The 23,031-nt window shown below is 42.8% G+C and overlaps 1 protein-coding gene across 2 annotated transcripts in view; it reads right to left on the minus strand.

Moving 5' to 3' along the window:
• abcd1 (ATP-binding cassette, sub-family D (ALD), member 1) overlaps positions 1 to 23,031 on the minus strand; it is a 37,291-nt gene that overhangs the window by 4,258 nt on the left and 10,002 nt on the right. For both annotated transcript variants that reach the window (XM_061735719.1, XM_061735720.1), the window contains exons 2-16: positions 21,645 to 21,892; positions 20,797 to 20,897; positions 20,511 to 20,668; positions 19,801 to 19,988; positions 17,788 to 17,962; positions 17,525 to 17,715; positions 17,177 to 17,357; positions 16,768 to 16,910; positions 13,573 to 13,747; positions 11,713 to 11,807; positions 8,937 to 9,082; positions 5,308 to 5,453; positions 5,134 to 5,218; positions 3,986 to 4,111; positions 3,773 to 3,860 (exon numbers count right to left, since the gene is read on the minus strand). In XM_061735719.1, the coding sequence (XP_061591703.1) occupies positions 3,773 to 3,860; positions 3,986 to 4,111; positions 5,134 to 5,218; positions 5,308 to 5,453; positions 8,937 to 9,082; positions 11,713 to 11,807; positions 13,573 to 13,747; positions 16,768 to 16,910; positions 17,177 to 17,357; positions 17,525 to 17,715; positions 17,788 to 17,962; positions 19,801 to 19,988; positions 20,511 to 20,668; positions 20,797 to 20,897; positions 21,645 to 21,773 (2,127 nt within the window). In that variant the 5' untranslated portion in view covers positions 21,774 to 21,892. The remainder of the gene's footprint in view (positions 1 to 3,772; positions 3,861 to 3,985; positions 4,112 to 5,133; positions 5,219 to 5,307; positions 5,454 to 8,936; positions 9,083 to 11,712; positions 11,808 to 13,572; positions 13,748 to 16,767; positions 16,911 to 17,176; positions 17,358 to 17,524; positions 17,716 to 17,787; positions 17,963 to 19,800; positions 19,989 to 20,510; positions 20,669 to 20,796; positions 20,898 to 21,644; positions 21,893 to 23,031) is intronic.

Below are 23,031 nucleotides of genomic sequence, written 5' to 3' on the forward strand. Positions count from 1 at the left end.
TCAGTGTATTAGTAATACGTATTTCATAATAGATTAATGAATTCAGGGATTAAAGCAAAAAAAATATTTTTGACTGAAAAAAAAAATTTCATATTCATATTCCCCCGCCATCTCTGCTGCACCACACTTTAAGAATGGCCCCCTTTTTGCCGTGCGGTCGCTTCCCAAAGGTTTCAAGTAAAAAAGTTAAATTCTGTATTAGCCCTTCTGTTTTCTGTTTTTTATCACCATTTGATTCGATCCGATATTAATGTGGGTTAGTGTTATTAAAAATGTTTTTTGAGCTGTTGCCTGAATTATACGACTGTAAAATAACTAGTGAAATAATAATTTCACAATAATTATTGTGAAATAACGAAAACATAAATAACTCATATGGGTCTTTCAATATCCATTAAAAGTGCAAAAAAGAAGGAAATATCAACAGCTCATGCAGTAAACAAATAATTTTAGCTTGTCTAATTTATTCTGTCACCAGACACACAGCTTGCCATGAAGCATCAGGGATTTTTTAGGTATGTCATGACAAACTGTGTGTCCAATAACAGAAGAAACCAAACAAACTATGAACTTCATTGAATTTATATAACATTTTGAAATTGAAGCTGAAATATCCAAAACACTGAACACTGGTTTTGCACGGGTGGGGGTGTGTATGAGTGTGTATGAGTGTGTCCTTGTCTGTGTGTAACGTGCCTGGAGATTCAATGATCTGCAAGTTTTGCCCGAACACAGTTGACTGGACACGAAAAGATATATGCGAAAAAAGATAATTTACTTTAACGGAAACGTCTGTAGTAGGTTTAATAATCATAATTTTGTATTACAGTACGAGCCGCTCTCCTCACGTGCTGCGCGACTGAGGTCCGTTTACAACGCAGGTGGTTGTCTGTGTGAGCGGAGATTAACGCTTAACGCACATGGCAGCATAAACACAGGCTCAATAAGCAAGTAATTTCCAGCAGTAACAGTGCTGCTCAGCCCGCTGTTTGTAAACTGTGGTTCTGTATTTTCTGCGCTGGTTTCTCAGGCGGCCGCTTCCACGTTTGTTTTGTTCACGAGGGCAGCGGGGGCGGGCGGGGGAAAGAAGCGTGCAGTGTCCCCGGCTCTTAGTGACCCTTTTTTTCAGCATTTTTTCAAAAGAAAACTTAATTTAGTTCGAGTTTTAAAAACCAGCGCTTTGTTAACGCTACCGCTGCTCTTTGACGCCGTGTTCATTGTTTGATAGTTTCACACCACGCACATATGTGAATTAAATGACGTGACTGACTACTGGTCCCCCAGTCTCTGACAAGTCAGTCTTCCCTGAGGGACGGCGGCGAACCCGCCCTCCTCTGTTTCTGATTGGCTGATACCAAGGCTCTGGCTAGATTTATTGGTTTACAACGGCGTCAGTTTAATGTCCAACATGATTTAATTGGATAGTCTAACGGCTGATTTATGGTTCCGCGCACCAACGCAGAGCCTACGGCGACACACTGGCAAATTTACTGGTCGCACGTGTGCGAGTGGACATGAAATTCAGTCGCACATACTCAAATTTTGGTCGCAAAATGCGAGCATTTGGTCGCAGTCTGGAGCCCTGTAATGATTAAGTAGTGATGTAGTACAACTACATCGTGTTAATGAGGCCAAAAACCAGCTGAAAGCAAATGTTAATGACTTTAGACTGACCGACAACGTCACCAGCTACATCACATCCAGCGCTGCCAGAGACGAGGAAATGCCAAAAAAGCGTTTCCATGACAGTTTTGAGAATTTGTGGATTATTGAATCCCCTGAAAAACCTCCTGGGAGCATAAATTGGTTCATTCATTTTTTCAAATTAGTGCCGTTTGCATTCCAGGAAGTCTGGAAACACACAAGAGATGCTCACACTCCCTCCACCACCAGCAGCGGCCGTCACATGTGGTGGATCTAGAATGCTCTCAGAACCCCAGACCGGCCCGTTCAGCTGCAGAGGTGACGTACGGGACACACCTGTTCTGAGGCAGGCGCCGGATGCACTGCTTCATGAACGCTGAGTCTGAAACAGTGGGTCACGTGACATGGAGCAGCCTGCTGATTGGCTCTCCATCTCCTCACCGTTAACACTTCAACCACACACACACACGCGCCTCATGAGCCAGAGGCGTGCAGTTGTGCTGCTGGTTACCGTGGTAACCACAGAGTCTGCAGAGGCAGCAGTCAGAGGTTTCTGTTGTTTCAGCACGTCCACAAGCTGAAGTGGAGTTAACGAGACCCGGGAGACGGAGAGGTGCTGCGGATCTGTTCTGGTTCTGACTCACCTCAGTTACAGTTCTGCTGTGGTTCTGCTATGGTTCTGACTAGGGGTGTAACAATACACTAAACTCACGATACGGTACGATACACGATATTGAGGTCACGATAACGATACGATACAATATTATAGCAGTATTCTTTTAACAACCTTGCATGAGGAACATATGACTGGAAAAAATGGTCTTTTATTTGAAAGACACAAAATACAAAACAATGCTGTGCGTTTGCGCTATTGTTACAGTTTGTAATGCTTTATAATTGTTTAAGTTTTAAAGAGAAAGCTAGGCCAATCACTTTCCACAAACTGAACTAAGAGTAAATGTCAGGTGTGCATTATGCATCTTCAGTTATTTACAAGTAAAAATATTTTGCCACAAACTGAATAGTTTCTCTCATATATGAATTGACTTTTTTCTTTTCCAGAAATTTCCAGAAAGGCGTAAAGTGAACCCCGTTATCGTTTCATCCCCCTCCCACCTTTGGGGACCACACAATCTTTACATCATAAAAAAGATTGATTCATGCTCACCTTATAAGTAAAAGCTTGGAGCTCAAAACCCAGCAAGAGTCCCGCGATTGGGATCGCAAAACGGTACTAGTTTCTTCTGAGCGTAGTAAGATTTTCGTCCGCGGGTCGAGGCGCGGTCGGCACGTGATCCCACTGCATCAATAGGATGCGCATTACTAGTAATCACAATATATTAATATTAATAACCCAATATCGCGCTACAGTTTGTCACCTCCACGACATGTATCGTGACGTTTTTGTATCGTGAAATTCCGTGGCGCGATATATTGTTACACCCCTAGTTCTGACTCACTTCAGTGACTGTTCTGCTGAGGCTTTGGTTACCTCTGACCAGAGGTGTCAAGTAACAAAGTACAAATACTTTGTTACCTTACTTAAGTAGAAATTTTGGTTATCTATACTTCACTGGAGTAATTATTTTTCAGACGACTTTTTACTTTTACTCCTTACATTTTCACACAATTATCTGTACTTTTTACTCCTTACATTTTAAAAACAGCCTCGTTACTCTATTTCATTTCGGCCTTTAAAAAAAAACTATCCAGTTAAATTGCGCCATCCGGATAGAGTTTAATAATAATTTACCATTCCGACACCCTATTGGTTTGTACGCATCTGCTCTCTGAAACCCATGTTAATGCTCAATAGTACACTTATATGATTCTTTAATATATTTGCATTATTCTAAGATGCATTCATTTTCAATGGCTTTTAGCCTTAATGGCTTTTTTCCCCCTTACATTACTTTTACTTTTATACTTTAAGTAGTTTTGAAACCGGTACTTTTATACTTTTACTTGAGTAAAAAACTTGAGTTGATACTTCAACTTCTACAGGAGTATTTTTAAACTCTAGTATCTATACTTCTACCTGAGTAATGAATGTGAATACTTTTGACACCTCTGCCTCTGACCCTTAAAAGCGTCTCTGAGGAGGTGAGGGTGAGGAAAGTGAGCGTACCTGCAGGGACAGGCGGGTGGAGGCATCCAAGGGTTCGAACCTCCATCCTCCTTCTCCATCAAACTGCAGCAGGTGGGAGTGATACTTCCTGTCAGACACAGAGGAGGAGTCAGCTGACGGCAGCTCTGCTGCCCCCTGCAGGCTCAGCTCACATGATCGCATCAGCTGATCTTGTTTGGTTCTGGTGGTGTACAAATAAACTGAGTTACTGACCAGAGGGAGGGTCTGTGGGTGATGGACAGAAGAGCAATCCCAGCATCCTTTGCAGCTTGGAAAATGTTTCCCTCCACGTCGATGCTGACGGCACTCGTGCACTCGTCCAGGAGGGCGTACCGTGGGCTGAGACAAGGTGGAGAGACAGAACTGATATCAAATGATAGGTGTGACGTCATCCGGGAGGTGGGGCGAGGCTGGATTAAGTTAGTGAGGGACATGACGGTCTGAACTGGGTAACTTTGTAATCTTGACAGGTGAGACACCTGGAGGCGGATTAAGCCTGATTTATGCTTCTCATTGAATCTACACGGTAGCAATGCTTTTGAACGACGCCAGCCCCCCCAGACGTGAACTAGGCCTGTGTTGAAAAGATCGATTCTCCGATTTTAAATCGATTCTCATATTAATTCCTAAAAATCGATTCATATGTCTAAAGATCGATTTTAAAAAAATAAATAAAAACATTGTTTTTTTTTGTTTTTTTTTTCATCATTACATTACAACTTTTGGTACTTTTTTGTTTATGCCCAAAAAAGGAATATTTTGTTGGACACGAGAATAACTGGTGCCATGTTTTTGCCTTTAAATATGTTTAAAGGTATGAAAACATAAAAGTTTTCAGTTATAATTGCATAAATTGTCTATATTTCTTTGCTTTATATACTGTCTTGGGGTTACATTTGCACAAATGTTAAAAACCAAATTCTCATAAATGGGGAAAAAATAAAAGCGATTTATTTCGTCCTCTGTTTGCTGCCCTGGATCTGTTTGATAATTCTGACCCACACGATGTGTTTGAAAGCAGTTCTATCAGCATTCTGGGAGGTGATTGGTCCTTACAGCATCATTAGCTGCCAATACTTGCTGTTGAATCTCAATATAATACTAGTATTAATATGTTGCATAACTAGACAGTCATATAATTCATGCAACAGCTAAAAATCAGTTTTATTAACAGTAACCCAAATCAAAATCGGATCGAATTGGATCGAATCAAATCTTGATAATCGATTCTGAATCTTAAGAATCGGAATCGAATCGATTCTTGATATTTGAATCGATCCCAAGCCCTAACGTGAACCACCCCTCCAGACACAGTTGACACCAGCCAGTCAGTAAAGAGTCAGTAAAGAGTCCACAGCTACCGGTGGTAGAACATGCGGGCCATCCCCATCCTCTGCTTCTCCCCTCCAGACAAGACATCCTTCCAGTCACTGACAGACTCCCAACCTGAACACAACACATGGTTACTTCCATAAAAATACTGTTACAGTCATAGCACACTAACAATACTACAGAGATATTACACTGATACACACCTCCCTCTCTGTCCAGGATGTAAAGCAGGTAGACGGTTCGCAGGATCTCCTCCAGGTCGGAATCTGTGACCCCCTTCTGAATCATCTCGTCCACTGAGTCCGGATAGATCACCTGATCTCTGAGAGTCCCCTCAGACATGTAGGGCCTGTCCAGTACACAATTATATCATTACTGCATCAGTTCAGTACACAGAGGACCTCATTCCAGTCTGGGAGAGAGTTTTAGTTTTCAACAGACACGTTCCAGTTTACCATGTTGAGATCTGCACCAGTTTACATCCAGTAGTGACGCATCACCTGGGCCGCTAGTGAACAACGTCATTCATTTAGGCTGAGCCCTGAAGGGCCTCATGAGGTGAAGGCCTCGTGACCAGGTGCTTGTGCACGGCTTCAAAGGGCAAGGCAAGTTTATATATATATAAATATAACAATTCAACAAAAAGGTGATTCAAAGTGCTTTACAAAGACATTAAAACATAAATAAAACGATGATGTAAAGAAATACTAACAATAGATAAAAACAAGTTAAAATATGATCCAGTTTCTAAACTCAAAGTGGTTATACCTGCTACAGGTCCTGGTTATACCTGCTACAGGTCAGTTATTATCCTTCACGAAAACGAACGAAATAACGAAAACTGAAATTGAAAAAACAATTTCGTTAACTGAACTAAATAAAAACGAAAATTAAAAGACAAAAACGATAACTAACTGAAACTATATTGCGTGTTTAAAAAACTAACTAAGACGAACTTAAATTATAGATATAATTTCCTCCAATTTCGTCCCTGTCAATATAAGCCTCTTGGTATGATCAATTTATTCCGCTCTGGCCGTTTATCTCCAACTGGCAGCTACGGCACCTTAACGCCTCACGGTCCGTGATGTCAAAACTAAAACTAAAACTAAAACTAATAAAAACTAAACTAAAACTAAGCATTTTTGAAAATATAAAAACTAATAAAAACTAGCAAACCCACACTAAAAACGAATTAAAACTAACTGAATTGAAGGAGAAAAAGTCAAAACGAAATAAAACTAACCTAAAATGAAAAATTCAAAACTATTATAACCCTGCTACAGGTCCTGGTTATATCTGCTACAGGTCCTGGTTATTTCCCACCTCCACTGCTGTAATGCTCTCCTATCCTTCCAGCTTGTATGATCAAACCTCAATAAAATGTCCCGAATGCAGCGGTTTATCTGGTCTTTGATCAACCCAGACAGGTACACGTCACACCTCGGTTTATTGATCTTCACCTTCCTTCTTTGATCTTCACTGGCTACCTGTGGCTGCTCCAACAGACCACAAGTCTCTGTCTCTGGTCTACAAGGTGGTCTCGGGGTCCACACCCAAAAAACATAAGACACACCCCCACACAAATTGCACTTGAACGCCATCTTGGCTCATCTAAATATCGTCTTATCTACACCTACTTTGTGATTTACTATGTTACTCTAGCTTGAGCTCCAGAGGCTCCTGAAACGCAAACCTGGGCAAGGGATAGGTGATCGTCGTATGAGTAAAGCTCTATGGCAATATTACCAGACATAATACTGGTATGCAAACCTTTTTACCACGATAAGGTAGCAACTCATGGAGGATCATCCTAATCAGTTTGTAGTACAGTGCTCTGATCATCTGTCCATCCTCAGCCTACTCATGAATAAATAGAGCCGACGGGGCCACTGAGCTGAATTGGCCAGCTTCACGCTGTGATGTGTTGACCATCCTCTGCAAATAAGCACATCAGAAGCTCCTGAAATGTCACCAAATCTGATATCAGGTGGAGGCCAGAACCCTGTCCCAGAACCCAGCCAGGTTGTCACCAGCTCCTTTAGATGCCTGGGGGTTTGACAGCGACATGAATCTGAGCTGGTGCACAAAGACACCAGTCTTTGCTGTTTCTTCAAATGAACCACCAGAAGCTTGATTAATGTTTCTATGTAGAGACCACACATGCAGCCTGGCTAAAGGACCCGCATCACTGGCGTCGATGCTTGTGTGCACCAAACACTAGGATCTGTTTCATCTGCTGCGTCGTCATGTCTGCGCTACAGGAAATAACAAAAACAACCAGTGACTAACTAAATAGAGCTCAGCCACTGAGCCGTGGGAGGTGGAGTTACAGGGAAACCCAAATGAAAGAAGTGTGGACACCAACAACAACAACGAAGGCCACGTGCTGCTACGCAGAAATCAGGCTTTACTGCGTTGCATTCCCCGACACGACAGAGATGCCTTATCGCTTCAAGATAGAAGAGTAAATCAGGCTGTACAATAAACAAAGGATGTGTCCATTGATGTGATCCTCAGATTGACCAGTACAGCCATCCATCCATCTTCTTCTGCTTATCCCAGTGGGGTCGCGGGGACAGTAGCCTAAGCAGGGGAGCCCAGACTTCCCTCACCCAGCCACTTCATCCAGCTCACCTGGTGGGGGTCCCAAGGCGGGCCAGCCAAGAGACAAACCCCCTCCAGTGTGTCATGTGTCTTACCCGGGTCTCCTCCCAGTGGGACACGCCTGGAAAACCTGAGCAGGGAGGCGTCCAGGAGCCGCCTCACCTGGCTCCTCTGGATGTGGAGGAGCAGCAGCTCCACTCTGAGCTCCTCCCAGATGACCGAGCTTCTCCCCCCACCTCTAAGGGAGCCCAGACGCCGTGCAGAGGAAACTCATTTCTGCCACTTGCATCCCAATTTCATTGTTTTGGTCACTACCAACAGCTCGTGACCACAGGCGAGGGTAGGAACGTAGACTAACTGGTTTACCACGACAGATCATTGCTGACACTGCACCGCCTATAAATCGCCTGTTCCATCCTTCCCTCACTCGTCAAGACCCCGAAATACTGGAACCCCTCCACTTGGGGTAGGTCCTGATCCCCGACCCGCAGTGGAAATCCCACCCTTTCCTGACCGAGGAGGTGCTGATTTTCACCCCAGCCGCTTCACATTCTGTGAACTGCTCAAGTGGGTCCAGCAGGTCCTGGCCCAATTAAGCCATCAGAACCATGTAATCTGCAAATTACATCGCAGGTCCTTCCTCCCCGCTGCCATCAGACTTTACAACCAGGCCTGCTCTCAGTAGCCAACGGACAATAACTTGTGCAATAACATAAGATGTGCAATATCATATGTGCAATATCTGCCAGTCTACCTCACACACACTCTACCTGCTTTTTTTGCACTGTTTCTTTTCTTTCAATCTACTGTATATACTGCTCATATTTCTGTAATTATACATATTTTATATATATTTTTTATTTTTTACTTTTTAGTCTCTTTTTACCCCTCCCCTGCATGTGTGTGCTAAGTGTACTGCTGCCAACAAAATATGTTTCCCCACTGAGGGAGAAAATAAAGGATTATCTTATCTTATCTTATCTTAAAAAGCAGCATTTTCAACTCAACTGGTGTTTTCATGGATGAAATATGAGGCTCCTCATATTTAACAAATCAGATGAGATGCTGCAGTTTTCCAGTCACGACCATCTCTCAGTTTTGCTCTCACCTGGGTTTCTTATGTGTTGATTTTATGTTATATGTCTATATACAGCAAGAAGAATTCTGTCAAAGGACAGAGCATCTACGTCTGTATCTGACATGTGTACACGTCCAGCAGCAGTACCTCTGTGGGATGTAGAACATATGCTGTGGTTCTGGACGGTACAGAACTCCTCCATAGACGGGCCACAGTCCACTGAGGATCCTGAACAGGGAGCTCTTCCCACAGCCGTTTGGACCCGTGATCAGAATGTTCATGCCGTCGTCCACCTGAGACACAAACACACAGACATGTGACTGGGTCCTGCAGGGCTGTCCAGGCCTCCCAGGTGGTTCCAACACATCGGAGCCAGTCATTTTTATCTGTCAACAGTCCAGAAATGTAGCTGCTACTGTGAAAGCATCCTTGGTGAGGAAATGGACCAATCAGAGCTCGGCCTGAGAGATCAGAGGTCGAGCATTGACGACAGAGATGAGGTTGTTTCCATCAATGCTCCTCTTTTACTTCTTCCTCTGTGGTGTTTCCATCTCTGAGTTGTCTTCTTCTCTAAGTCCTTAAGACAAAAAGCTCATTCTCTGCCACACACACACACACACACACACACACACACACACACACACACACACACACACACACACACACACACACACACACACACACACACACACACACACACACACACACACACACACACACACACACACACACACACACACACACACACACACAGTTCCTAGAGATGGTAATCAGTGGTGACCCCTCACCCCTCCATACATGGAGAGTGAGTCAAACACATGAGACTCCTGACCACTGTGGTCCAGATCCAGACCAGCGGTTCCTGTACGGACCACCAGGGTCCGGATCAAGTCCACAGACTTCCATGTCTGGTACAGAAAGCTTCCGTCTCCGTGGCAGATTCCACTTCCATGATAAACGTGCAGGTGAAGTTTTATGTACCTCATCTAGTAAAATTATGTAAAACAAAGTTTTTCTAGTTAGCAGTCGGGATGGGCGGTATGGACTAAAAAATGTATCACGATAATTTCTGGCATTTATCCTGATAACGATAAAAAAAAAAATACCAATTCAACTCCACCTTTTCAACTATAAATCTATCTCGCTCTCAGATCTGCCATGTTTGTTACACAAATCGTCATCAATGGGAATTTATCCCTTTTTCTTTCTTTCTTTCTTTCTTTCTTTCTTTCTTTCTTTCTTTCTTTCTTTCTTTCTTTCTTTCTTTCTTTCTTTCTTTCTTTCTTCCTTTTTTTCCCTTCCTTCCTTCTTCCCTTCATCTTTCCTTCTTCCCTTCATCTTTCCTTCCTTCCTTCCTTCCTTCCTTCCTTCCTTCCTTCCTTCCTTCCTTCCTTCCTTCCTTCCTTCCTTCCTTCCTTCCTTCCTTCCTTCCTTCCTTCCTTCCTTCCTTCCTTCCTTCCTTCCTTCCTTCCTTCACGTACGTTGTGGATTTAACGCAGAACCATAAATCAGCTTTACACAAAAACTTTATCAAAGGGAATTTATCGTTTTTACCGCAAGATGACAAATTCTTACCGTGAGGAATTTTTTTGACGGTATATCGTGAACGGTAAAATATCGCCCATTCTTAGCAGTTGTTACTGTTGTGACTTCTGAGCTGTGAGACCAAAAGTGAAGACGAAACTAAGAGCTGGTAGCTTGCGCCAACAAAGCGTCAGCTTAACACATTTGATTTCACCACAGAGGTGGATCCAGCCCGGATGATTAGATGACTTCAAGATCTGTCCAAATATCCCCGTGATCGCTTCCCTCCCTCCGTCCTGATTCCCTCCGTCTGTCCATCTGTCCTTCCCTCCTTTCGTCCATACCGCTTCGCTTCTTTTGTACCACCTCCCTCCGCTCGTCCCGCTTACACGTTTCAGTAGCTGCTGATTGTTCAGATGTCAACAATCCTCATTTGGTCAATGGATCAATTCAATATACTTTATTAATTAATCCCAGAAAGGAAATTGATTTTCCAGTACAACCCCTCCATGATAAAAAAAAACAAAACAACATAAGACATGGGTAGACAGGTGCCTGAGGCTGCAGCCGTGGGTCGGAGCTGCCCTTTCCTTAAATAGGAAAAGGATGACACTAGGAAAGAGGAGGGGAAAAAGTCTCACACCCTTTGTCCTGTAGGAACCACCTCCGCACTAAGAGCAACATAGCCAGACGACAACAGACCGAATGTGTGTGTGTTTGTGTGAGTAGTAAGTCTGTGAACTCTGTTCCAGTTTATTTCGGCAAAAGTCCTTGATAACGTTGCAGTGTTATCAGCCGGCTCGGTATAGTTCTTTTTTTTTTTTTTGCCCCGATTTATTCCCATTTTTATCACCCAGTGCTCTGGAAAAACGTGGGGCTCCCCTCTGCCCTGTCTTCTCATCGAGAACATTTGGTCAACTGCATTTAGAGGTCATATTCACCTTGAACTTCTCTTGAACTACAAGCACGCACACACACACACACCTGTCTGTCACTCTACAGGGATCTTTTCCATGCAGTCTGGGTGCTGATTTCTCCTTCCAGCCTCGGGGTGAGGACCAGATCAGGATCAATGTGGGTTCAGGGATGAAGAAAACTAGCGTTAGCTTACATTAATTCTGAGCATATTTGTCCAAATGTCCTCATTTCTCAGGGTGAGGTCAACTAAGCGGTTATGAGGTCCCAGCATATGAGGTCCCTGGACCGGTAAAGCCTGGACTATGTTCTGAGATGAAGACCATGTAGCTGCAGCAATGCCACCTGGTGGTCAGCAGCTGTCACTGCAGAAGAAACAGACCAGATTCCTCTGGTCCAGGTTCTGCTGCTGGTTTAATCAGACCAGAGGGAACATAAACCAGCTCGGACAGAATACCTCTGTGTGTGTGTGTGTGTGTGTTACCTGAATGTTGAGACTGGACACAACCACGTCTCCAGTGGGCGTGATGATCGGCAGGTTCTCACAGCGAATCCCCTTCTCCACACCGATCACCTGACCTGCACAAAACATCACAAATCCCTCAACTTCCTGAGCGTGTTCTGGGGGTGGGCGGTACTTCTCACCGGGATCGAAGCAGGAAGTGTGTAAAATGTGCACCTGTTCTACCTGTTGAGGACAATGTGTTTGTTTGTTGGAGATCTTTTCTTTTCACCTACATAAGTTACCGTAATAGTCAATCTCAGTTGATTCAGACCAGAAACCACAACCAGTGATGAGAGAGTTCCAGCAAACATGTACAGAAGAGAAAAAGAGGGGGCAGACCAGCACAACAGACTACAAGAACAACGAAGAACAATGATGGTTATGGGACATTTCTAATTAATAACCCGAATAAGCTGAAGAAAGAGAAGAGAAGAAGAGGAGGGAAGAAGGGAGAGGGAATCCACTGGTGCAGTTTTCTGGTGGAATCTGATTTCGGAGCAACAAACAGCAACAATTCAGAGATTCAGAGTTGATCTGTAGAAAGTGAAGTTGAGTTTTTGTGTCAGAGCGGTCATCTTTACACCGTTACAATCTGTGGACTCCCTAAACGCCAACACGCTAGCGTTGGTAGCGTTTGGTGGCGGTTTTATGTTTTAAGTTAAGTTTTTACACTGCTCATTTAGATGCTTGGTGTTTGAATTGTGTTTTATTCAGGTAGAAATGAGAGGTTTGGGGTGCTACTTGTATGTTGGGGTGATGTGTGTCCTCTGCTGGTACCAGGAAGCTTCTGAGGTTAAATAGCCCGACAGAACTAAGCAAATGCTGTTTTCAAAGCGAAAGAAGGGACTTTTAAACATCCCCACAGTTTTCACCCTTGAGGGAAGTGAAATAGAGGTGGTCCATATATATATAAATATCTTGGTATACTACTTGATGACACCCTGACTTTCAAAGCCCATATTGAAAACCTTGTAAAGAAACTTAAACTGAAACTGGGGTTTTTATTCAGAAATAAATTGTGTTTTTCTTTTTATGTTAAAAAACATCTTGTTGCAGTAACCTTTTTACCTATTTTAGATTATGGTGATCTGCTGTACATGAACGCCTCAGCTCAATGTTTGAGTAAGATTGACTCTGTGTACCATGCTGTTCTAAGGTTCATTACTGGGTGTGATGTGATGGGCCTTGACCCATCACTGTGAACTATATTCCCGAGTCGGATGGCCCTCACTGTCCACCAGGAGGTTGTGTCACTGGTATACCTTTATATACAAAGGAATACTTGGACTACTGCCACCCTACATCAGTGACCTAATTACACTGAGGAGTGTTGATCGTTATGGACTACGCTCTAATGATCATTTATTGCTTTCTGTTCCATGTATGCGCACAGAGCAAGGAAAAAGAGCATTCACATACTCTGCCCCTTATACATGGAACCATGTACCCACTGAGTGATTTTAAGTCTAGAATGAGTGCACTTGAAACAGCATCTCTGATTTGTAACTGTTTTAAATGATTTGCATTTTTTTTTCATTTGATTTTATTTGATTTTAATATTTCACATCACACCTCTGTAAATTTTAATATGTGAAATCTTGTGCTGCCTCTTGGCCAGGACACCCTTGCAAAAGAGATTTTTAATCTCAATGGGTTTCTTTTCCTGGTTAAATAAAGGTTAAATAAAAAAAAAAAAACAGAACCAGCAGCAGATCAGCAGGAAGTGAGTCAGATGGAGGGTGCTAAGGGAGATATCAAAATGTGAGGCACATTAATGGATTTAATTGAAGTGGGAAATATTCCAGCATTTTTAGAGCCTGAATGAACGGCTGAACTCACCTCTCATCTCCAGCAGACCACACACTCTCTGTCCATGTTGGACCACTGCTGTTGCTGCTGCTGCTGGCAGCTCTTCCTCTCCATCCACAGACCGGAGGTAGATCCCCCGATTCACATCTTCAAACACATCCAACATCTCAGAGACCCGAGAGGTGTAACCAGCCAGCTCCGTCACCTGCAGCACAGTCACCTGTTTAGTCACACCTGACACAGAGACTCGGGCCATCAAACAAGGAGCAGATGAAAAGGAAGATACAGGCACCTGACAGGAACCGGACTTCTTCAGTCATCCATCAGCTGAGAGTTCACACCTTCACACCAACATGGAGGTGTCCATATATTCTGCTCATGTCTGTATCTGATTGTAATCTCTGGTACATCTAGAGCAGCTTTTCTTACTATTCATATTTCCATGCTAGCAGTAGGGATGGGCGGTATGGACTAAAAAATGTATCACGATAATTTCTGGCATTTATCCCAATAACGATAAAAATTACGATAAAAAAATACCATTTCAACTCCACCTTTTTAACTATAAATCTATCACCACATTCAGTCTTTGGAGCCCCCAAAACACTGCTCTAAAGATACTAAATGCTACTAAACTACACCAACGTATCAAAGGGAATTTATCCTTCTTTCTTTCTTTCTTTCTTTCTTTCTTTCTTTCTTTCTTTCTTTCTTTCTTTCTTTCTTTCTTTCTTTCTTTCTTTCTTTCTTTCTTTCTTTCTTTCTTACAGGTTCATTCTTTCTTTCTTTCTTTCTTTCTTTCTTTCTTTCTTTCTTTCTTTCTTTCTTTCTTTCTTTCTTTCTTTCTTTCTTTCTTTCTTTCATTCTGGCTCATTTCTTCCTTCCTTCCGTCATCAATGGGAATTTATCGTTTTTACCGCGAGATGACAAATTCTTATCGGGGAGAATTTGTTTGACGGTATATCGTGAACGGTAAAATATCACCCATTCCTAGCTAGCAGTGTCCCCTAATCATTAATGATGAGCTGACCACGATGAGCTGATCATCAGCAGGTGTGAAAGACATCTCTGAAAGCAGATGTTTTGTCAGTTTGCTAGTCTGAACATTCAGGTGTCTTAATACAGTGCCAAGAAGGAAAGACACAGGCAATGATCAGAGAGAAGCATCTCCTGCCAGGAATTGGCTCTAAACCCATTTACCATCTAACTGGAATTCAATGTTCTACAATGACAATGATTATATAGAAGTGGAAAACATTCAAACCGTTTTTTGACTCTTTTTGGGAGTGGACAGATTAACCCCGAGATCAGACCATGGAAAAACACAACCCCAGAGGTCTCAGAGCCTCCAGACCTGAACACGTTAGATGTTAAAGTCTATAACAGTGCAGCTAGAAGAGCACCAAACTACTTTGTTTGGAAGAATTCCCAGGAAAAACCCCTCTTCTGTCTGAAAATCATTGTCATATACGTATTTGTGGCGTTACTTGCCAGACCAGCAGCAGCAACCTGACAGAATCGTCATGGATGCAGGAAAACAAAAAGTAAAACGAAAATATGAAGACGAACACGGAACTTTCTTGGCTGAATGGGAGGAATTATGTTGTTTTGTGGAACGAAGTGTAAAATCTATCTGCTTAATATAAAGTGATTGAGGGGTCGGCTTGATCTGTAATATTTATCTTACGATAAGCACACAACATGTAACGGGCGTAAGAAGAGCGTCTTGGTAACCAAGGCAACAACACATTAAGTGCCAATCAAAAAATTCAACGTCACTGTGGCTACGTTAGTTGCGATATAACAGAAGTTATTGTGGCATCTTAAGGCATCATACTTGGAGCTGCATCTCTTGGCGCTCCATGCTAATACGGCCAAGGAGGTTCCCAGAGGCTCAGGTCACCACCTGGTGGTGAGCGAGATCCGATGGTGGGGGAGGATGCCAGTCAAACCTGGTAGGCCCAAACGTAGTGTGAAGGTCTGCTGGGAACATCTGAGTCCCGTCTCAGACAGAGCTTCAACTCCCAGCTCCAGCAGACCTGCAGCCACGTGTCAAGAGAGGCGGAGGACATTGAGTCGGAGGGGACCATCGAACGTGGGAGGAGTTTGGAGAGACAATGAACAACTACTTCTGGACGGCGTCGAGGAGCACTACACAAGGAAATTCCAATGACCAGTACTCGAGTTGTAAAAAAATCAGGGGGATGGTGGATTTTATCATATGGGGACAGATAATTTGTGCTGATTACAAATAATATAATATATTACAAATAATAGCACTGACCAAAACACCTGCAGAAATACTGCAGGAATGCCATAGCAGCAGTTAAATGCAGCCTTCTGTAAGTTTTAAATATCCACTGGGCTTACATCAAATACATCAAAACACAACAATAAAAAACTGTTTTCTGAACTTATCAATATGACTCTGTCCTTCACAGGATAAGTAACACGGATCACTGCAAAAACTCAAAATCTTAACAAGAATATTTGTGTTATTTCTAGTTAAAATGTCTCATTTTAGTAAAAACATCTCATTACACTTAAAACAAGACTGGAAAAAACAACAATTTTCACCTGTTTCAAGTAGATTTTCACTTAAAATAAGTAGAAAAATCTGCCAGTGGAACAACATTTTTTTGCTTGTAATAAGAAGATAAATCTTGTCCCACTGGCAGATTTTTCTACTTATTTCAAGTGAAAATTGACTTGAAACAGGTGAAAATTGTCAAATAAGTTATTTTTCTAGTGTTGTTTTTCTGGTAATGACTCTAAATGTTGAAATAGCAGTAAAACCACATTCATTGATGAAATGACATAAGGGATGGAAAGGGGGGGTGGCAGTTTTATTTTTATTTCAGGGGGGATGCCATCCCCCCTCATCCCCCCTCATCCCCCCTCAACTCAAGTACTGCCTATGACACCTATATAGCTGATTTTAGCAAACACTCTCCATGAGGAATTGATTTTGGCACAATGAAAGAAAGTTTTCATGGGAATACTACAACATATAATTACCGTTAAAAGCCTGGGATCACGTCTAAGGTGACCACTCATTACAATAACGCCATAGAGACGCCACAGAACATTGAAAAGCAGAATATGAAAACATTAACCATGTCTCTTTGTTTCTGGAAGATAACACAACCGGAAAGAGGAGCCAGGAAAGAAGAGGGGTTGAGATAGAACAAAGGACGCAGGAGAAAGGAGGCGTGGCAAACTCACCTCCTTGTAAGAGCTCATGATCCTCTCAACGGCGTCAGCGGCAGCGTTCAGGAGGTTCCTGGCGACGGTGAAGGCCTGCGTCCTCTCGCTAACTAGGTCCTCCTCCTTCATCAGCATGGCTGCCTGCTTCACCTCCTCCGAGTCTGCACATATGACACCCAAACAGTGGTCTCAGATAAGTTGTCTGGGGGCTTTATGCCCCTGGTAGTGTCACCCGTGGCAAAAATGTCAAGGTGAGGAGCCAGACAACTTTGGTCTTTATTTTTAGTATCATTTTTGTTCCTTTTAGTTCTCTAAAACTCTTTCATAAGATCTCTGGTGAAGTGTGACAGGTCAGAGGTGTCATCGCTGTCATCACTGCTACTGGCTTCATCCGTTAGGTTTACTGTCAGAGTGTTGGGGAGCTCACCATGTTGTGAGTATCCTGTGGCGGTGATGATGGGCACTGCAACCATGACCAGACCAGCGGAGCTCCACACATACTTCATGAGGAATTGCTCCAACATGATGTACCAAAGTCGTTTCAGCAGGATCTGGTTGATCTGACACGACAGAGCTTTGTAGCTCCGCTGCAGCTGCGTCAGCTCCACCTGCCAATAAAAACCCAGCCAGAAATATGAGTCACGGGGTCCCAAACAACAACATGAACACACCCAAACAGGTCAGACTGGGATATCTCCACCTGAGTATCAAATAAGCCCCCGGCTGATTCTCCCCCTCAGCCGCACATCTGTGTTACACAGCTGGCGGCACTCACCTTGTGTCCTCCGTAGAAGGCAATCTCCTCAGAGTTAGTGATGATGCGTGAGTGCATGAACCGCAGGTCTCCCTTTCTTTTAGCCTCCTCCGCCACCAGCTTCCCAAAGTGAGGCGAGCAGGATCGCAGGACTTTGGCAGTAAGGGCCACCACTATCCCGGCAATGACAGAGGGCCACGTGGTGTTGGCTCCTGCAGGGAGAAGCCTTTCAGGTTCAAACACCATCCAACGTTAACACCAACATGCCTCTGCAGCACCTGTACCTTTGGAATGGGCGGTGCGCAGCAGTGTGTAGCAGGTGACCACCACATCCAAGATGGGTTTAGTCAGGTTGGAGTACAGGTGTGACACGGAGGCTGAAAACATGACAATGTCTTCAGTCAGAGACTGATCTGGATTGGACAGACGGCCGTCCATGTTGCTCACACGGTAGTACGTCTGTAGACAAAGAGAAGATGCCTCCATAGTCAGCTTGAGCAACACATCTGACACAAGACATATCTGGCATGACGGACATGTCTAGCATGTGTGAAGGAGTGCTTCATCCATTCATCATCTTCCTCTTATCTAGGCTGAGGGTTTTGGAGGCAGCGGTCTAAGCACAGAGGTCAAGACCTCTCCGTGTCCCTCCCTCGACCAGCTCCCCGCGTTAGTTCTGTTAACATTAGACCTGACCCGCGGTCAAGTGTACCCTCGGAGGAGAGTTATAGGCGGGGCTGCTAAACACGCCACCCCGCGTCAGCCAGTGTAAAAAGGAAAGGTAACACGCTAGATTTGCGTATTACTTACCCATTGATATAAGAAAACTTAATTTGTTACATCTCTTTAAAAACTCACTATATTCCAACCTCAATAAACCATGTAGTTGCCTCTAGTGGTATTGCCCTCTCATTTTATTCTTATTTATTTATTTTATATACAATGTATCTATTCTTCATATACTGTATCATAATGATGATAATAATTGTTGTATTGTTGGACCCCCTCGAAAACAAGATGATTCATCTCAAAGGGCTATCCATTAATAAATTTACAATTTTATTAAACGCCAGGTTTTTTTTTATGTTTAAGGAAGTATTAAGTTTAAAATAATTTAATTTATTTTTATTGGAAAATGTAACAGTTTACTAGTTTGCATAATATGTAAATAAATGTCAATTATTCTAATAAAAGAAACAAAATTGGTTATTTTTAATCAGTAATCTGTCTTGTTTTCTATTGTTTATTTATAATTGGGCTTTAGTAGAGCAAAAGTAACTTTCATCGGATTACTCGATAAATCGATGGAATATTTCATAAAATAATCGATCTCCAAAATATTCGATAGCTGCAGCCCTATAAGCAATGAAGTTGTATCTTGGGGTAGCACTGCGTCAGGATACCTACCGTATTTTCTGGACTATAAGTCGCACCTGCATATAAGCCGCATCCGCTCTATTTTTAAAAAATAATTAAAAAAAGAGCCGCACCCGCTCTAGTTAAAAAAAAAAGATATGCAAGCCGCAGATATTTATGTTGTTAGATTAGATATTTACTACATGTACAGAAGGATTTTGAACTGTAAATGATGTACATGTTTGTACCTAAATAGATCCTTTCCTAACAGTGTCTTTTAACACGGCAGCAACTTTGCTGATTAAAACGGGACAGAACCAAGAGAAAATAACCGGTATTTATTTATCTATTTATCTGTTTGAAATCTGCTTCTACCTACTTCTATCTGCTAAAGAAGAAGTAGCATATTCTTCTTTGCATTTATTTTCTCTTAGTTTTGATTCTAATTCCGGTTAGAGCGCCCCGAGCGGTGGAAGAAAAATCCACAGAATAGCCGCACCTTTGTATAAGCTGGTTGAAAACCTATGGAAAAAGTAGCGGCTTATAGTCCAGAAAATACGGTACTTTGTGTACCTTGCAGGAAGAAATTTGCTGATTTGTTAATATGACAAAGACACATCAGAACTGCTCACCAGCACGCACTGCTGGTGCATAGTCAGTCCTACCCCTCCCCAAGGACCAGCGTGCCCTGGGAGACCCTGTCAGGGGCATCCCTGGACCACAGAGCTCTACAGATCCCCCACCATAACAGTGTCATTTCAAGGAGGTTTGATCATACTTGAAAAATACTCAAATGAGTTACTTTTTACTAATATAACTAGATACTTTTTAAAAGAAGTAATCCTGTTATTACTTTCAGGAGTAACATTACCCAAGACTGATCCTGATAAAATCAATGAAACAACATCAATAGATTCAGTCCTAATAATCCTGCACGTTACCTGGTTGTTGAAGTACAGCTGATAGGCGTGGTTGACCAACCGGCTCCTGAAGCTGAGGGTCAGCTGACCTTCTAGGAATCTGATGGCACTGTTGATGAAAGTTGCAGGAACGGCAACAAGGAGCCACTTCAAGAGCTGCAGCACAAAGGCTTGTGGATCCTTTTGAACGATACACCTGACTATCACGCCTGAGAGATCAATACCAATGATTACCATCAATACTAAGAGATCAATGCCTATTGTAACCATCAAGAATGAGAGATAAAATCCAATGGTTAGTATAAAAACAGAGAGATTTATGCCAATGATTGCTATCACCGGGCTTTGACATTAACTTGAAGAATCTGCCTTGCTGCCCAAAGAGCATCCAGAATCCAGTGAGGATGAACAATCAGGATGACTGCCTGGCTCTGAGACTCCCCTACCCCACCAACACCCCTATAAATACCCCATATCCTTACCACTATCCATCCAATACCTCTACCGATACCCCTATCAATAACCCATACCCTTATTAATATCCATCCAATACCACTATCAATACCCATCCATCCATCCATGCATTTTCTTCTGCTCATCCGTTACCAGGTCGCTGGGGCAGCGAACTTAGCAGAGATGCCCAGACTTCCCTCACCCCAGACACTTCCTCCAGCTCTTCACTAATTCAGACAGGTACAGGCAGGTTAAGACAGGCAGAGACAGGTACACACCGTCCAGCGATGCAACATATATGGACAGGAACGTTCTGCACATCAGGGTGATGGAGTGCACGGCGAGCAGGCCAACCTCTGGACACAGTAACCGTGGAAATAGGAGCTTCAGCAGACGAGACAGTCTTAGGAGGAATTCCTTGTTAACTGCTGGAGACCTGAGAATGGGAACACCACAGGTGAGGACGTGTGAGGACGGGACCCACCAGAGGAGAGGACTGGAACAATACAGGTGAAGATGAGAACACCACAAGTGAGGACGGGGGGGTTAGAGACACTAACTCACCTCCTGCCTCTCTTTTTCTTCTCCTCTCCTCTGTCATTCATATAGTTGGCCACACCTACAGTTGATTTAGCTCCTTCATTCTGGTTTCCTGTTGCACCTCTCTGAAAAACACACCCACCGTCTGTTACACGTGTGTGTGTGTGTGTGTGTGTGTGTGTGTGTGTGTGTGTGTGTGTGTGTGTGTGTGTGTGTGTGTGTGTGTGTGTGTGTGTGTGTGTGTTCCTCTACTAGCCACTATGGCCTGACTTCAAGTACTAATCTCCACTGACATCTATGTGAAAAGGTTCATCTGTAAAGATGGGCCTGATCTGTTGACGGTATCAGCTGATGTCGATTGATCGGATATCTAAAACATCCATCAATAAAATTCTATATAAAAATCAAACCTTTCAGATGATACTGCTGAAATGGTCCCAGTTGATTTATCCTGTTCAGGCAAAGCAATGAATTGGTTGTGTATCAAGTAAAGCTACAATAAACTAATAATGCATACATAACTAGGTTTGAAGAGTGACAGGTGCATGACAGTCTATGAAGGTCAAACTGAGGTCACAGTAGCTACTTGGTGCTCTCAGTTGACCTCTGAGCTGTGAACAAAGACTTTTTTTTCCCATTATAACTGAATTTATTTCTTTTTTAGTTAAGCTTAGTTTATTGTTATCTATTTATTTAATATTATTTTAAACATTTATTTTTCAATTATTTGATTATTACTTATTCTTTTATGCTAACTTTTATTTTGTTCTTAGGTTTATTTTGAGGTTCTTTTTACTTTAATTTGTTAACTCCAGGGCTTTTCCTCATGGGGATCTTATACATACTTGGCATGTGTGGCATGTGTGTCTCACCTGCAGCCGCCTCCACACGTATGGAGACAGCTTCTTGACGGCGTAGGCGGTGACCACGATGGCCGTCAGTTTCCTGAGTCTGGAGCTCCGACGCAGCTGAGCTTCCAGCTTCTTGTAGGTCAGCTGCATACTGACAGTCAACGGGTGACCAATCAGAGCACAGAAACCTCAGTGGATGACTCTTGAATTCAGAGAGGTCTGTGGTATCGTCGTCATGGAAACACGCTGGCATCAGTCTGACACTCCACCTGCACACATGTGCAAAACACCATTGATCAGCTTACTGATCCGCAGGAGTTTGGTTTGTGTTTGTAGTCTCCAGCTGTGTAAAACGTTAATAAAAACAGAACACAACGATCCATAAATCTCATAAACACATTTCCTTTCAAATAGAACATAAATCATTTGGCACTGGAGAGAATTCGTTACTCCACAAGAGGGTGTGCCCAGACATTCTATGATATCTGGCGACCTTTCTTAACCTATATAGGAAAAATGGACGCCACTGAGATTGCAGGGGTGTGAAACTGACCCTTATATTGTATAATTTACTTACTTGATATCTGTAAGGTTTATTTTTATTTATTTCATTTTTTTATTTATTGTATGTTTTTAATTATTTTTTTTCTATTTTTTTTTCTCTAACTTTATTGTCTTTATTTTTATCTCTGAATGGTACAATAATTTAGTTGTAGGGATGGGACTCCGTTGGAGCAAGACATGTGGGGGTTATAGGTGTTTATCATATTTACTATGTTAATTCTAATTCTCTTGTATGTAATTATTCTGTGAAAATTGAAAAAAAAAAACAATAAAAAGACCTTGAATAAAAAAAAATAGAACATAAACGACAGATCAGATGCCGAAACTGAGACATTTAATCATATCGCTCTCTTTCAAAACCCATCTTCAGAACACCAAAGCCAAAGTCAACACTCAATGTCTTGCGCAAACTGGTAAACTCAAAGTGGGGCGCTGATCCATCAACCAGCCGTGCAACTGCCCTGTGCTTCTCCACAACCGAATATCCGTGCTCGAGCTGGAGCCGCACCCGCCAACACCAAACTGGTTGACACAGCCCTCAACGACACCTGCCGCATCATCACAGGATGCCTAAAGACAACGCCAGTCCCGTGCCTCTATGCCACCATTGTGGAGAATCTCCTCTTCTTCTAACATGCGCCCTGCTCCATCCAGGGATCTCCAGGACAGAATCATGTCTGGTTTTAATGCAGAGCTGCCTGAGGACCAGAAGACCACCAGATCCAGTTCAGACCTTCAGCCTTGTTCCTGGAACACAGAGATTCCTCCTAAAACCCTGTAGATGGAGGGATCGTCAGTCTTCAGCTTTACGTTGAGGAACATTGTCCTGAAATTGTTCCTAAAT

Source organism: Cololabis saira, chromosome 12, assembly GCF_033807715.1.
Source record: "Cololabis saira isolate AMF1-May2022 chromosome 12, fColSai1.1, whole genome shotgun sequence".
NCBI classification, from domain to species: Eukaryota; Metazoa; Chordata; class Actinopteri; order Beloniformes; family Belonidae; genus Cololabis; species Cololabis saira.